At 35.4% G+C, this 18053-nt stretch overlaps 1 protein-coding gene across 3 annotated transcripts in view; it reads left to right on the forward strand.

Annotated features, from left to right (window-relative positions):
- Positions 1–14049, forward strand: part of ADGRB3 (adhesion G protein-coupled receptor B3) — a 716821-nt gene extending 702772 nt beyond the window's left edge. For all 3 annotated transcript variants that reach the window (XM_075202577.1, XM_075202578.1, XM_075202579.1), the window contains 2 exons: positions 6235–6339; positions 13226–14049. In XM_075202577.1, coding sequence (XP_075058678.1) covers positions 6235–6339; positions 13226–13414 — 294 coding nt within the window. In that variant the 3' untranslated portion in view covers positions 13415–14049. The remainder of the gene's footprint in view (positions 1–6234; positions 6340–13225) is intronic.
- The last annotated feature ends 4004 nt before the right edge of the window (positions 14050–18053 follow it).

Below are 18053 nucleotides of genomic sequence, written 5' to 3' on the forward strand. Positions count from 1 at the left end.
GGTTTATTGTGCAGTTTGCAAACATCATATATATGGTTTTTAGATCCAAACCGTAGGATATACTATCCTGAGGTTTAGAGGCTGGATAACCTTCTTATGTCGGACCAAGAAAGAAAGTAAATTTCAGGTAAATATTTATTAGGGGTGCTTTTCTAAAAGGGACTTATTATTTTTATAAATAGGGGACTGTTCATTTATTATTTTCTTAAAGGGGCCACTACAAGCTGTTTATTTTCATAATGGGGTCACGACTAGTTATTACTAGTCTATAGTATGGGTGCACAACACTTGTAGTGTGCTAGGAGTGATAGTATGCATTGGTGAACTACAAGCGCCATGAGTGGCCAATGTAAGTCAGCATTGGGCCGATACTCGCTAGGTGTGGGGAAAAGAAATGAGTTGTTCTAAAGTGGTAAAATGTTTAATTTTTATGTGATATTAACACTGCACCTTGAAATACCTCTAGTATACTGATGTGTCTCCCAACCATGAGGAATAGACATGCTCTTTGAAGTACACTGGGCAAATCATAGAGGTGCACAGGTTCAAAAAGCAAGTGTGCTGCATACATGAGACTCTGTATTGGGTATGTAGCTGCCAAAACAGCACAGTAAGTTTGCCTGATTTGCCTACATTTTATTTAACATCCTCCTTAGCCCTAGATGGACTCACAATCTGTTATAGTCCAATATGTGTGTAGGTTTTTATTATTATTCTTATTGTCCATACCACCCCTCCCCCTTCATTCAATTTAGTACTGCAATAAATAAATACAAATGCTTCTGAACTTGTCTTTACCCATATCTCTGTTTGAATATATCAGGGAATATATTGTTTGCTATTGACCAACTGGTGTAATTTGTGTACCACACACTGACTAGGGCAAAGACACAAATTACTCTTATAAGCACCATTGCTATATACAACAGTTATAATAGTGTAAAGATATCTAGGTATTTCAATTTCATCTCAACTGGTTTACTTTTATGACACACACAGCTGCAAAACTCGTTTTTTGATGTGTTAATCACACTTCCATCTGTTCACCCTCTTTTATTAAAGTCCTTTTTTCATTATGAAACCACAATATACAATTTATTTGTATTTACTGTCATTTACAATGGTGTCAGACAGGTACTTTTAACTCTAGCGCTTTTCCAGCAGGAAAAGTGCTAGTGTTTATAGAGCTCAATTGTTCATGTGCTGACACACTGATGGAAGGGGAAGCTCTATTCTTTGTCACAAAGCTGCAATCTTCCTCTTCACTGTAATGTGTTAGCATGGGAGTGACTGATCCCTCGTAATGCTGGTGCTTTAGCGGCTGAAAGAGCTCTAGCGGCAAAAGTGCCCGTTTGACACCACCCTAACTCTGATTTTCTGGTGCTCCACACCATCATTGAATTGAATTGGGCAGTGTAATTCACTAAAAGAATTTCTGGCTTCCCTATAGTTCTATGTATAAGGTGATTAATTAAATTAATTTATTATAAATTAAATTAAGTTATTCACAATCACCTCTCGATTTGAATAACACTTTCACAGAATGACAGCATAAGCTCTATTGATAATCTAATTGGTTAAATTTAAAAAAACAAACAGTACTTTATTTAATACATTTATTGCAAAAAAAAAAATTCTACACCAATTGTTTTATTTGTCGGCATCATGCAGTAACAATTGATTGTCTGCTGTATAATTATATCACTATATCAGGTATGTTCTAAATACCTTTCTAGTTTTCTTTTAAAAAAACCATAACACTTAGCTTTGAAGATGTAACTGTTACTTTTACAAACACTTTTAGTGCAAGTGATCACCTAATCTAAAATGATGAAATAAAAAAATTACAAAGTTAAAGTGAACTAACACAAAATCATTAATAAAAGGCAAATAAATACATCATTTTTTTAATTGAAAATGATTGATTAATTTGCATGTTAAATTGTCTGCAGATATAACTTTTAAAAACAATTTTAGGCACATTTCACTATGGTGTTATCTACTTTTGTAACTATTTTTTAGGTTAGTGATACATGTGACTCTCCAGCTTCGATTTGTGCAGGGATCTACAATAAATTTCTGGAATACCGCTTCAAAAACACATGTGCAATTTTGAAACACCTTTGAAATTCTATATGAGCATAACGCCATTTAAATGAACAGAGTCCTTTCAAAAGTGCTACAGAAAAAGACTAGCCTTTCTGAAGCACTACTAAAGTGTTTGTTTCAACACTCCTTTCCAATTGGAGCCCTTCTGGTGCATGGACTTTGTATCATAGAGGCACATGTTTGGAATATGCCCTATATGAAATCAAGTGCATACATGCAACTTATTATTCTTTGCTTGTTATTTTTTAGTTTAACTCTCTTATTTTGTATTCTATAGAACAAATTACTTTTTACTAAATTATAGTGACTGTTTCAAACTTGTCAAGCAGATCTACTTTAACTTCAGATTGAAAATATTTGAATAAGACAAACTATGTAAATTAAGACATTGGCATGTCAATCATGTAATTTGTATCTAAATATGTCTAATTTGCATCTAACTACCATTGTAATATGAAGTTGGAAGGTTGCATATTGCGCTGAATGGCCGAAAATATTAAAATTATGCTTCATATGCGCTGCTAAGATTAATTGACAAAGCTGTTTAGTACACTAAATGGATACATGACTGAATCTTACTAGTATATTTGATTATAATGCTAATATTGTTTTTAGTAAACTGTAAACATACAAAGAATGTAAATGTTTGCCTAAGAGAAAACCATAAAAAATAAAATAACAATGACTATATAGAAGGTGGCATTTTGTGTACTTTATGGTCTGGGAACTGAAATGGCTCCCGTCTCACCACTTTTACAAACTATCATAAACTTTTATATATAAGATAAAGAGGTCTATTTATTAAGACTCCGTCATAGCTAGATTTTATATCCCTGCGTATCACAGCAATAGAAAATCTTTTATTGTGCGTTGTCATCGGGACAGCTGACCGATGCTAGCTCCCCGGTGATACTGGCTGGTAGCAGTAGGAGGAGTCTTCAGGGCATGCAGACTGGAACTGGAATCCTGGACTTGGGCTTCCAGTTCTAGACTACAGAAAAAAAAATAAAGTTAAAAAAATAGATAGATTTAAAAAAAAGAAATAAATAAAAAGAAAACCCAGAAAAAATGATTTTGCATTAGCAATCAGAAGACAGCAGCAGTTCTTGTACCTCTGCTGTCTTGATAAATAGGTGAAGTATCACAGGAAGCCCCCGGTGATGGCTACTGGGCTGCGATAACAGGCAATAGCCTTTACTGGCCTGGGACTTTGGTAAATAGGGAGAAACCCTAAATCCTGTGAAAAATCCAGTTTTTGCAAGATTTAGGCCTTATGCCTCTTTAATAATTAGACCCCTAAATCACCATTTCAAATGTGTCTGACACACTCTGAAATGTTATCTGAGAGGTGTAGCTCCACCAATAGTAATGACCAAGTCCGTATCAGTTCCAATAAAAAGAAAAGTATGGATCAGCAGGCTCAAAGCTTCAATTCTTATTTACGCATCATGGTAGGGAAATACATAACGTTTCAATGGAGCTGAACTAAGCTAAAACAAAATCAGTTTTTTGCAAGAAAGCTAATACTGTGGGGAAAAATAAATACAAGTGTAATCAAGGTAAAACAGAGCACAAATATGTTCATTTCGTTAGAGTGGGACTGAGTTTAGGTCCCTGAACAGTTGGTTATTGTGGTGCATGGTGGTAAATAATGGCATTTACAGTTCTTAATTTAGACTGTCTAATTACTGAGTAACTAATGCAGTCTATGTAGTTGACAAACATGCTGTGGTGTGCATATACATACACTTTGTGTTTATATGAGTTTAGGCTGGGTAAACATATCAATATGTTACTCTAAATGCTCTAAACATTAACTTTACACACACTGTGGTTTTGTTGAGGTTGCTATTATTGCTATACTTATGTTCAATAACATTTTTGACTTTTTATATCTATTAATTTGTTTTAAATATCCTCCTCTAAATAGCAGATAAAAGATATAATTTAACATTAGTGTGCTGTAAAACAAATATTTGTGATATTTCTTACAACGTACAGTAAACAAGGAAAGGGGTTTGATTAGTCCTAGGAATAGAAGTCTGTGATACCAGAGGCCAATTAGATTAGTGGAGAGTGTATATATACTTTTTTTTATCATGGAATACTCTCAGTTTCCCAGGAGAGAAGGCCATCTGCTTATTTCCAACCTACTTCCAGCCAACTTACCTACCAGCAGGGTGAGGGTCATGATGACACCATTCTTATGGATTCACCCCCCTCCCTAGCACTTGCCATTGGGCAGTTGGGGGGGCATATCCATGCTGAAGGGGATGTTGATTTGCATTGCCACACCCTGCACACTCGCCATTTGAAGGTCACTAATTTGGCAGTCAAATGGACTAAATGTTTGGACCAATTTGCATATAGTATATCTAGTGGTTTCAAAAGCAGGTAACATGGGGCTTATCAAACAGACCAATATAAAGCTAATCATAACTCAGAATGTCAGTGTTCTCTGGGATAGTGTGGTAATTGTAGTGAAATGACACACTTTTACTATAGCAATTTGATAGCAATAGGAACCTGTTTGGCTTCTGCCAACTTGTTGCCCTATCAATCCCCATTTTTAGATAATCGCAGTTAATCCCACCAGGCTTTGTACACTACATCAAAACTTACAGGTCCTCTAAATGCTGTCATCTCAAAGCAAACTATTCTCATTTATAAGAAGCCTGGACATACTGCATGGCAAGTAATACAATTCTTCTTATAAATATAATAGATCTGGCCAACCCAATCCAAGTACCTTGAGGCATTTACAGTTTATCTTATATAGTCACCTGCTGGAAAGCAATTAAATAATATTATATTAACAGTACTGGTTTATATAGGACTTTAGATAATATGATCATGCACATCAATTATTTTTTTTATAAGCACATACTTAATAGATGCTTAACTTCCATTGTGTTCCACTGAATCTTTATGATATTTTTTGAGCAGTTTTATGAATTGGAGCATTCATTTAAGTAATAAAATGTATTGCAATTGTAAGGTAAAGACTGTAAAGATACTGATTATGAAAAACTGATATTGATTATGGAAAACATTAACCAGGCTATTTACCTGTGTACATGTGAGATCAGTTGTTTTTTAAATTTAACTAATAAATATATATATATATATATATATATTATCCGTTTTTGGCGCTCCCTGTACTTCTGTTTATTTATTTACCTGTGAAACCTTGTCTATCATATCAACTCCTAATGTATTAAAAAACATACCATAATCTATGAACATAATCTAAAGATTATCATAAAATTTTACCTGTAAACATTGTGGATCTAGCCAGGCCAGTCCATTTCCCTTCAGAGAGTTACCTAAAGTCCCTCATGGGCTCACCTGCAGAAAAACAATAAAATATTACCTTAACATGGTTGAGCTACGAAGGAATTTAGATAAATGACTGTACATGAATTACTTTCTTTGAACTTGCATGTGTTATAGAAACTGCCATGCGATTTTGTAAATTTTATTCATATTTGCTTTTGTAGTCTAATTGAGACTTTGAATTAGAACATTAATTTGAATAATAATATGTTTTTTAATTATACTGTAAAAATTGTTAACTAAAATTATGCATCCAGCAATACTGCATTCAATTTCATATGTTTTTATATATGTATATACATATAGAATTAAAGAACTTGACAACCAAGAGATTTCAATCTATGAACACAAAGGAGTAATATTAAATACATATATTCTTTGTGTAGTTCACATTTAGAGAGGATTGTGTTCCTTATAACATATTTAGTCAGCCAGGACAGGTATCTACTGTTATTAAAAAAGGCAAATTTATACTGCACAGTATATACAAGCGTCTAAATTATATTGATGTTGCTAATATGGACACAGTGGCTTTCCCCTTATTTTCTCATTGTACAAAATTATGTAATAGTAATAAAATTGAATTTAAAGACACATGATAATCTTGTTTGTTCAAATTATATAAATAATTGATGAATCCGAGATTCACATTAATAATTCACAGAATTAATTCTGGAATTGTAATCTCTATATTGTCATCAATTTGGTTTTTTTCTAGTGCATATATAAACTCTATTTTTTAAATTAATAATCTGTAGAAAATTTATTACGGTGATCTTTCTTTTACAGAAGGTCATGCATACTAGAAAGCGGCATATGGAGCTATTTCAGGAATTAAACCAGAAATTTCAAACTCTGGACAGATTTCGGGATATACCAAATACCGGATGTATGGTAAGTCTATTAAAAGAAATTTAACACTGCCATCAAAATTATGCATACTTTATGTTCATAGACAGCCTAGTCCGGTACCAACTGTTCTCTCGCCATCCAGCAGATTCCCTCTTCTTTCTTGAAACAACATAATCAAAGGCAAAAACAAAAAATCCCTGTCAGAAACAACCCCTCTACACACTAGTACTACAGCACTAAGTGATTGAGAATGAAAATCTCCTAGACTCCATGTCTAAATAGTCGGACTGACAAACAGTGGGTTTTAAAACATTCTCCTCATTTCTGATTGGTTGGCGGTTCCAACCATTTACAGTAAATGGGGAGTTACTAAGACTCCTGGGGGCATATTTACTACACTGCAGGTTTAAAAAAGTGGAGATGTTGCCTACAGCAAGTAATCAGATTTCAGTTGTCATTTATTTAGTGCATTCTACAAAATGACAGCTAAAATCTGGTTGGTTGCTATAGGCAACATCTCCACTTTTTCAAACCTGCAGTGTAGTAAATATACCCCCTGGTGTCATTCATTTAGTGTTGGCCAGTGGCAGTAAATTAGAGGAGGTTTTTCTAATTTAATTTTTTTTTGTTAAATAAATGGGGACACCCATTTTCTATTGCCCAATCAACAGTACAATCAACAGTACAATCAAATTAGTAAGTTTAGGAGCTGTTTGTCATCACGGCTATCATTTGATATTTTCAGTTTGACCTATACCAAATAATTGACATCTCACTGCCTTGTGGGGACAGTTTCATGTATTCCAGCCAACTGAGGACATCCATACACAAGCATCCACTGACACCTAACCACAGCTAGTAAAACAGGTTATAGTCATGAAAAACACTGTGTATCAAATCAACTATTTTTATTTCTCTTTATAGCTGTTATCCAGGTCTTTATATAGATTTTCACAGCTAACCAGTTCCAATCTCTCAGTGCAAATGGCTCAGCCATGATGCATGTGATGCAATCATGCTTTCCGGCATTCTATATCGGAATAATCTTCCCCATATGCTTCTCAAAAGCTTTGACCTCCTCTCTGTTCCAGTTTTTTGTCTGCACTAATTTGCAACCTGAAATAGAGCAGAATTATCCATTACAGATGAATCTACAAAGCACAGATAAAACCACATGCTTTGAGTAGCGAAACAGTGTGTTACTTCAACCATTGGAAGCCTTGGTTGTGCTCTGGTATCATGATGCCAAATGCTTGCATTGTCTTCCTTCTGAAAGCAAGTTGACGACCGAATGCATGTCCACTTGTCTCTCTGGTTCAGGGGATTGCTCATAGTCTGACTCGTCACTCAGTAGCTGAACTAGTTCTAACCAAGAACAGATAAATAAACCACCAATTAAGAAGGTAAAAATCCATATATTGGATATGAGATTTTGAAAATTCCATCTGTATTAATGTTCATCTCTTCCAAATTCTTGCTTTTGAAATCAGACAGTCTTCCCCACTCCGGAGTCATTATAAACTTGCTGATCTTGGTGAGTTGGAGGGTACTGTCTGGTGCACCCTGGAGTCTGACAATTGATCCAAATCTGTGTCACCTAGGTTGGGTATTTTGAAAGAGTAGCAACATGCTTTCAAAACTTTGTGGAAGACAGTGTTTGCGGATTTTTAGCTCCACATTCCCGAGCAAAGAGTCATATGCAATCGAAGTTTCTTAAATGTGACAAAGCAGCTGATCTTGCAAACATGTAGACATTTTCAGTGGCCACTCCACATTGTTCATGGTTCTCTGCAAGAAGTTTCAATGCACTTTGCATTGCTGGTGTCAGCAGGATTGGAATGTTTCTCCCTCAAAGTCCTTGTGAAATGCCAGCAGAGATTCTTCTCAAGCTTGAAAAGCGCCAGGCAAACAAAACATCTCTGAATAAAAAGGTATTTAACATCATCTTGGAAACTTCCCCTTCCCTTTTTCAGTTTAATAAGAATACCTGTGCCAGGGTGACCCACTTTTTAAGCGAAGGTTCGGTGGATAAGTTGCTGTGGTATGCCTTCTGTTACCGATTGATATACAACTGTATCTTTTTCAAATCTTCAGTGAAAGGAAAGAGTTGAGGCAAGTTCAATTTTGACCCCTTCACAATTTTTAAGGCAACCAATTAAATCAGCTCATTCTGTCTTGCATCATTGATCTTCCTGAAATTTTGGGCGTTTTTCATTATAGCAGTGCAGACCTCCATTATTGTTCAGCATTCCTCAGTGCTCAAAATATTGTGCAAGTCATGGCCAACCTTCAGTGCCAGTGAGGGGTTCTTGAATATGCCGGTTTCATCATGGTAGCCAGCTACGAGCTTCACAGTGTCTACTACATGCAGAAAGTTTGATGGTAAATGGTAAAGTCTTCCAATCTTTCCCAAAGCAGTAACTCTTCTGGCATGTAAGAGTAGACTTCCCATTTCTCAAAATTTTTGGTGGATATACTCATGATTGCCAACATCTGATGCGAACTGGATGTAGAGATGTTACCCTAACTGCATAATGCATCTGTCATTTTTAGTGAGTCATGCTGCTCAAAAGCTTTCAATAGCCACTGCTGATATCAGGTGGAACAAGCTGAACTAAGGCACACAGAGACTGGACTATCTTACCAGAGATTAGTCTTGTTGCATGATGCTAAACATTTGGTTTAGCTTACATTTCTTCATGTGATGCCACACAGCATCCTCTGCTTATTACCTCGACGATCGTAATAATTTTCACGATTACCACCATTCCGACATCGAGGAATACTACATTTAAATTCCGAATGTGTGAAAAAACAATTGTAATCTAAGCAGACTTACTGACGGTCACCTGACTAGTTGGAATAACTTCCAGTCACCCTCCTACTGCAATCGGAGATCTACAGCGTCGGTTTAGAGGTAAGTCTGCTTACATTGCAATAGTTTTTTCACACATTCGGAATTTGACTGTAGTACTCCTCGGTGTCGGAATTATCTCCACCATAAAAGAGTACCCAACCCTACCTCGGAGTTAAATACAAAGTTGCCTCTATACCTTAGATGTTCAAATTGTATTCCCTTCGAGTGCTTGGGAAATTTAATTGCCCAGGCAACTTCAGTCTGATTACGGTGAACATGCTTATTAATATGCCACTTATTTTGAGACAGGCTTCTCACAGTACAGACAGGACTGCTTTTTATTGTACACTCTGGATCCATCATTTTTTCTGGAAAGTGTTTGGATGGACACCCCATCAGATTTTCGCCCTTCATCCTGTGTTTAATACACTGCTACCATCTGGTATAGAATCATTGTTTGTAGAACATGTCTCTGTTTCCTTTCTTTTTGTTCCATTTCTCCACAATGGTATATTGCCGTTGCTGGTTTCTGAACCACTCTCCTCTGAAGGATCAGAGGCATGCTCGTCTCCACTGCTATCCAGGCTATAATAATATCCACCACGAAGGGGCTGTGTCATACCCCACTGTTCCTACCTTCCCTTCGGCAGGAGAAGCCCATCATAGTCTCTCTCTCTAATTCCCATTGTGTGTAAGAAAGTGGCAATCCCCTTTTCTTCTTTCTGTGTCGTGGCAGAGGAGACATAATCAAATGTGTGTATGCACCTAGACAACCAAGTACACAGAAAATAAAGGGGACTCCCAGTTTCCACCATTTATCACCAGGCAACAGTATTAAGTGGAGGGGATACATTTTTGATGGATAAGTTTTCTCTTTTCACTATGTAGGATGAAAAAAAAAATAATGTCCTTGTTGAATGCCGATGGTGCTGGATTACATCACCTTGAAACCAGGGGGAAAAAATGTTTTCTTTGTCTTACTTACTAAATACTTTTTAAACAAGGGTATGGGTCATGGATGCATATATGAGGTGTGGGTGTGTTATTTCTAACTTATGTTTTTAGGTGTAATGGACAGGTTTATAAGCTACCATCTGTCCATAATACGGGTTTAAATGTGGTAGAATTAGGCTCCCAATGACTATTATCCCAAGTGGGTCTGGAAGAAGTCTAGTTCTTTTATGAATGGGGATGACAATGATCTATGCTTAAAAGCCCCATATTAGTTTGACATCTCATTCAATGGAGGCATCCTATGGTGAATATCATAGGACTGTCTATTGCTATAACTAGGGGGAACATCATGTTGCTGGTTTCTCCATCCTAGTCCTAATCAACCTAGGCTGACTTACTTTGGGACTGGCTATTGAATTTTTAAGAGATATGCTGTCCATTTTTAACCACATTTTCAGCTTCAGCAGCTGCTGGGAGTATATAGCACATAAGTAACAGGGACATCTTAGGTGGCGCTACAATTCAGCGTGTTGTGTCTCCAAAATGTCCACGGAAACTCGTAACACTGATGTTCTGGCTGGAATCTATGCTCATTTTTCCTCTGACCCCTTAGGTGTACAAGGAAAATGTGCGGAGATTCCCTGCTGTAATGGCCAGTAATATGCGCAGTTGGACTTGGCAGTGATGTTAAGCGGCACATTGTGGGCATTTGATTTCCCCCCTAAATATAAATATGAACAGTCATCACAGAAAGCCTCTAGCATTAAACTCTCTGCATATTGCTGCTGAATGCTTAGTGTCAGTAGTGATGAATAGCGAGAAATTATAGCTGTTATTACCTGTTATTAGTAAGGGAATGTCTAAGTAAAAAAAAAATATTGTAACACTCTAAATATAATTTGCTTAAAAGGTAAAAAAAAAAGTTTTGTTTTATTCATCCTGCTTTTCATATGTTTTATAGGTCACACTCCATTAGAACAGATTTAATTAAAATCTTGGCAGCTATATGGCTGTTTTGTGATTACCCCATCATAAATTGTGTTACTTATTTGCAAAAATACACATGCTATACATTCCAGGGATAATGTTCTTTCTACTGTATCTGAAGAGACAATGAGATTCCAAATCAATTAAAATGTGGTACATTCCATTTCTCTCGTGTGCAGCTTGATTGACATTTTCAATTCATTTTGTATGGAGCTTGGGAAATTGATATCCAGTTCTTCTAAGATAGCAATACAAACTCTAATGATGGCAAATGCACTCCGTGTATTATTAAGTTGTAATAGTCTTGTAATAATCTATTCAGATATACTGTATATATATATATTTTAACATGACCTAAAAATAAAAATATTCGCTACAAAATAGATACACGTATCTATGTAAAATTAGTCCAGTTTTTCAGGCAGGGGTAAACTCAAATAAACCTGCGTTATTGTAAAATGGACTATTTTCTGTGGATTTTGCTGACGATGTATAAAACAGAAATGTAATATATATTTAAAAACCCCACATGCCGGCTTTCGCCTTTAAATAAATCGACTTGTTTTTATTTGGTTCCCAGTAAACTGATCACAAATTCACAGCGCTCAGTCTGAGCATTGTGTTTCCAAATTCTTCCACACTGAGGTTGCCAGTGAATCTGGTGACATCACAATTATGTCACTGAGAATTTCTGCTTGAAAAGATGCAATCCATGTTTCTTCAGCCTCTCAGGCGCAATAAACGATGGTTAATAGTTATCTAATGCTGATGATTATAAGTAATATGACGCTAAGGGCAGGGAAAGACATAGATGAAATTTGTTCTGCATCTGTGTCAATCCCTCTTGCCAAACAAGTAGGGAAAAATGTTAAGTAAGTGTTTTTCTACCTATTTGCAGATATGACAGTCTGCAGTTGTTCTTGGGCCTTATGACTACATCAGATGTTCAATTAAGCACATATATTTGACATCACTATATTCAGGAAGACTAGCTGTCTAAATTATGGTGAAAATTTCGGGCTGCACAAGCTACAATAAGTTAATTAATCAATCATAGAACACTGTATATGTTTTCAATTTTACTTGCTTGAACTTAAATAATGCTTATAAAATATTTTTTCCAATTTGCTACATAAACAAATCACTGTATGTTCCAGAAAAGCCAATATGAAACTTGTTTCGGTAGAATACAGTTATTTCTATTTAAACTGACATGCTTGACTACAGTAAAATTTGGTCTGGTTATGAAGGAGTTAAAGCACACTAGTCAGTAAGTGGTTAAAGAAGTGGTTAAATAGCCTTTGTTTGTGTGAATATGCAGATTACAGAACTAAGGCAAAAATCCTTCACAATGGTCACAAATCCAATTATGTGCCAAACAAATCAGCCTAACAAGCTGATGTAGACAAATTATTCATCTTCTGGGATTTTGTAAAATGCTAAATTTTAGTTCACAGACTGTTTTACTGTTCCTAACATTATTGTTTGCTGAATCTATGTTAAAGCATACTATGGTGTCAAAATATAAACTAATTATGTCCTTTTTTTATCTATAAATCTTCTCTTGGGAAGGTAAAATTGATTTATCAGGACATGCATTTATTATATCTAATTATTTATTTTATTGTTTACATGTCCCTACAGCAGGCTGTATATTGCAGAACTGTTTCCTTCTTAAAGGAGTTCTCAGTACAGCACCTTTTAGGGTGGTGGTGGCAGATTTCTTCTAAAAAAATATTCATACCCACCTTGCCAGATGTTTTCAGCATCTTTTTGGCGGCTTACTTCTTTTATCCGGCTGACATGATAGTTGATGGGATGTCAGTGCAGCAGCGCTCACATAGTAACAAAATAGTAGTTGGAGAATTACCTGCATCATGGCCACCCATATATTAACATTATAGTATTGTGCATTTGGCAGATTCAGATTGGAAGGTGATTACCACAGAATTAACTTGTTTACAGGTGTATTATAATGTATATGTTATCTATTGTTAAAAATAAGTACTTTTTATATAGGGCTCATCTTCCTAATGAATATGCAAATTAATGCAATTATGGCATCAAGTTTTAAGTATACTAATCTTGTATGTTAATACATATATTTTACTTTACTTTATTTGTCCACAGGATAACCCAGCATTAAGCAAGAATCCATGGGACAGTTTCAAAAACACAAGTGAATATCAACATTACACCACAATAAATGTATTAGATTCAGAAGCAAAAGATTCTTTAGAACTTAGACCCTCCGAATGGGAGAAATGTCTGAATTTGCCTTTAGATGTACAGGAAGGCGACTTTCAAACAGAGGTTTAACGTAACCACAACAAAAGACTTAAAAAAGACAACAAGTGATTTGCACTGACACATGAGAGACTTTAGAAGCCTGGCGCCTGGACTTTTGTGACTACTTCATGTCAGGATCTTCATGTGCCAAATGTCAGTGGGTTTTTTTTTTTTGGTTCTTTTCCTTTTTTATTTCTTGTCTACTCTCACTAGAAAATCTAGTGCAGAACCAGGTGTACAAATCTTACCATCATGTGTTGTAAGTACCCGTGGAATGGATTTGTAAGGTAATCTTTATAGATCAACCTCAAACAACAATTCATGTTGTAACAGCTTCATTTGGTTTAGTTTTCAAAAAACTTCACCATGAAGCACAATGTATATATGCAGTTTTTAAAATTTATAACAGTCTGTTTGGCCATTACTACACTTTTTACTTTATAATATAAAAAAAGCAAACTTTTTGTCATTAAATGAATGTTTGTTGAGCTACGTTCTTCATTGCTTTAAATGCAATAAAGTAATAATCTCACTTTTATATGAATAATATATTTCACATCTTTATTATTGCAGTTTTATCTTGGAAGCTCATAGTGGCTTTCTCTGCTGCAGCTCTGTATAAAATATTTAAAATGTTGTATGGTGTAAATAAACTTTTGTCTACATCCCTGTTTCTGTTGTCTTTCCTGAAACATTATAAATGTTTGTGGGCCAGCGAAAATACATTTATTTTGATTGTCAGTTACATTTGATGGAATATTTGACAATTCTCTAAGTTCAGTCTATGTTACTAGCTTTAAATATTATGAAACTGGAAACAAACAAATACGTTTGTTATGATTATGTTAAAAATCTTGTTTTTGCTCTTTAGATGTTATGGTTTTTTTGTCAAATGCAAATTTATTTAAACCAAATGTGTATTTGTAAATTTTAAATAAGAGTGTTGCAGGGTTCTTTGTCTGAAGTTTACCAAGTTTATATAAAATAGCTTAAAAGGCCAACCGCTAAACTGAAAATGGCAGTTGCTTTATATCAAAGTGCAAGAGTTTTCTGTCTTTTGACTGATACAGATGTAGTGTTACCATAGTATAAAACACTAGATAGACCACATCTGGCTTACTTGGTACAGTTTTGGGCAACTCTAAGTAAAAAGGATACACAGTAGAATTAATAAAGGGAATGTGTGGGTGTAATGATACTAGGGCATCCACAGGCCTTAATACCATCGAAGTTGAAACATACATTCACACCCAGTCTCCAAATAAAAATATGCATTAAGTTTATTAATGATAATACAATTATGCGTTTGATTGCCTAGAAGAACTGCTAAATAAGATGGATGTACTGGATATAGATTTTAAATAAGGCAATTTATTAAGGGATTCAACTATACACTAAGGTTAAAATATTGGTCACAATGAATAATTATGAAATTGCAACATACATTGATCAGTCAAATACAAATGATAACTCACAATAGGCTAGCGGCTAAGTCAATCGGGTAAAACCATGTACAAACGTGGACATAAATGACAAAAAATATATAATAAAAAAAGAAAAGAAAGGGGAAAATAAAAACAGTCCACCGATTATGTGTCCATAGAGATCCAACAATCCAAAGCACAATATTGATGCCCAATGATCCAGATCACAACAGTCAGTAGAAGTGAACAGAAAAGAGGTGGTAGGAATAACGCAGAGGTAAGTAATCAATTAACTTAATGCTCCTTGTAGTTTACACTGCTGTGTAGAAGATCTGGGGGTAAATGTATCAAGCTGAGAGTTTCCCGGCGGGTTTGAAAAACCAATCAGATTCTAGCTTTCATTTATTTAGTACCTTCTACAAAATGACAGCTAGAATCTGATTTGTTGCTATAGACAACATCTCCACTTTTCAAACCCGCTGGAAAACTCTCAGCTTGATACATTTACCCCCTGGTGTTAACCGAAGGCTCGTGCGATGGGTCTTAGGATCAGTGTGGACGACAGGAGGCTGAAATGAGTGAGATAAGGTACAGCCGACGGCGTGCGTTACACAGTGGAACACAAGATAGTCACTTCCTGTATGGCATCGAAGTAGGGGCGTTCCAACTCATTTCATTTGACAGACAGGTTTCCTCAGGGGGTTGTGTCCACCATCACGGAGGGTGGATATTTATGCATGTCCATAGCCAATCAATGTGGTGATCCAATGTTAATAGTACTTTTGCAAGACGGTTTACACTGGATAATAACACTGCTGCGGTTGTACTCATATGCATATGATTAGGTAAAACAGAGGTGGCATAATCAAATCCTATAGATACTAGGCCATGTATTTAAAAACATATTACAGCATCTTAATCTGAGATCTATGTGACCAAAACTTATTCTAACAAATGTGTACCATTAGATAAAATGGAAAGCCAGGATATAGCAGATTGTGATATTTATATATAATGCGACAACTTATGTCATACATGAAATATACATTATGTATACATAATATATACATTAACCACTTTAAGGTACATAAAATACATGAATACCATATGAGCAAATAAGCAACCAAATAAGTATCACTTATTATATAGTAGTCCCTAGATAGTGATTGCTGAATTACACCAAACAATCAACTGTATATTTTAATGTATTGGTCTTCAGGTCAAATAGTAGAAATAGATCTCTAAATAATATAGGGGAGAAATCTGATGTCTATAAAAACTGGAGATGCTACATATCATTTTATTGTTATATATAGAAAAGAATAGAGAAAAATACTATGTATCATTTATAAATTTACAGTGATTAAGGTAACATAAATCTATGGATTGCATATCAACATACAAATATACACAAAATAAAATCCAAATCTTAAACAATGACCCGTAAATAGTATAATACTAAGGTGCGTGTAAACAAAGAAATATGTATACCAGGATGAGAGCTAACATTGATCTCTCTATAACTTAAATCAAACAATGTATTAATACCTATACAAATAGGTGGCGTTAAAACAATGAGGAGAGAAAGATCATAATACTCCCCTAAGCTGAATCGTGTAGACCTCTTTAAAGTAAAAGATGGACCTCATAGTTAACTGCATAAATGACATGAGAAAGAGACATCACCTGCCCCTTCACTGAAGTTATCACTGCAAAAAGGGCAGATAATCTACTACATGCTTCCTACTGTACCAAATGTTCCCAGGTGGTCACCCATCTTGGTACTAGACTGGTTCCGCTCTGCTTGGCTTCGAAGGTCAGCGGTGGTTGGGCATTTCCAGGGTGGTATGACCGCAGATTGCATGGAGATACCCCTTCCACAGAGAGAAATGGACAAGGCACAGTGATATCACCATCCCACATCCATAAATACATGTCAAATCAATGAATTCACATGTTATATATAATGAGAGGTCAAGCTCAATATTGAGTCCTCGTGGCGCTAGGGTGTTTAAATTGATGTTTCTAATTGTGTCTCCTCCTCTCCAGTTTTGTGTAAACATTTAATACCCAGAAAGCTGAGTCCTGTAGGGTCACAGTTGTACACAATTTTGAAATGGCTTGATAAATGATGTTTCTCAAATCCATTTTTTATATTTCTAAGATGTTCCCCTATATGGATTTTCAATGGTCTAACAGTGCGACCAACGTATTGTTTTCCGCATGGACATTGTATGAGATAAATCACGTTCTTTGTACTAGAAGTGATAAATTCCTTGATGGTATATCTTTTGTTGTTATAGGATGAATGGAACTGGGATGTTCTCGTAGTTGTCCCACATTTCAAAGTTTTACAATAGATACATTTACAGCAATAGTAGATACCGGGTGTTTGGCTGGTACTACTTAGCCAGTCAGTATGAGTGGTACTATTTTTTATAAGATTTGTGACTAGAACTTTTTTGATGTCTGGAGCTTTTCTAAAGACCACCTTTGGATATTTGGGGAGTAAGGGATATATAATATCCATTTGCACGATATGCCAATGCTTGTTCATTATATGTTTTAGTTGTTGGGCTCCACTGGAATAATCATATGCAAAATGTACCTGATTATTATCTTTGACATGCTCGTCAGAAGTGTTTGGCATTTCTAATGATTTGTACTTTAATAATTGGTTACGATCTGTATGTTTTAAATTATTGAATGCTTCATTAATTAAATCTTTGCCATAATTCTTTTCTTGAAATTGAGATCTCATCAGTGTGTCCTGAGGGAAGTAACCATCTATTTCAGTACAATTGCGTCGAATTCTAGTGAACTGGCTGAATGGGAACTTCTAAGCCATTGTGGGTGATGATGGCTATCTGATTAAATATAACTATTAACATCAACTGTTTTTCTATATGTTTTAGTGGCTAATGTATTGTTTTGAATGAATATCTCTAGATCTAGGAATTCTATATTGGACTGACTCTATTTGGCTGTAAAGTGCAAGCTATATTCATTTGTATTGATGTGGGTTAAAAACGGAAGAAGGGATGATTCTGATCCATCCCAAACAATAATCACATCGTCGATGTATCTTTTCCAGAGCACTAGAATTGCCTCCGAGCTACTATGGGACCAGATAGTCTGATCCTCCCAAAAGCTCATATATAGGTTAGCATAGCTGGGGGCAAATCTAGTGCCCATAGCTGTCCCTTGTAGCTGTAGATAAAACTGTTCATCAAACCAAAAATAAT

The sequence above is a fragment of the Mixophyes fleayi genome, chromosome 3 (genome assembly GCF_038048845.1).
Source record: "Mixophyes fleayi isolate aMixFle1 chromosome 3, aMixFle1.hap1, whole genome shotgun sequence".
In the NCBI taxonomy this organism is placed as follows: Eukaryota; Metazoa; Chordata; class Amphibia; order Anura; family Limnodynastidae; genus Mixophyes; species Mixophyes fleayi.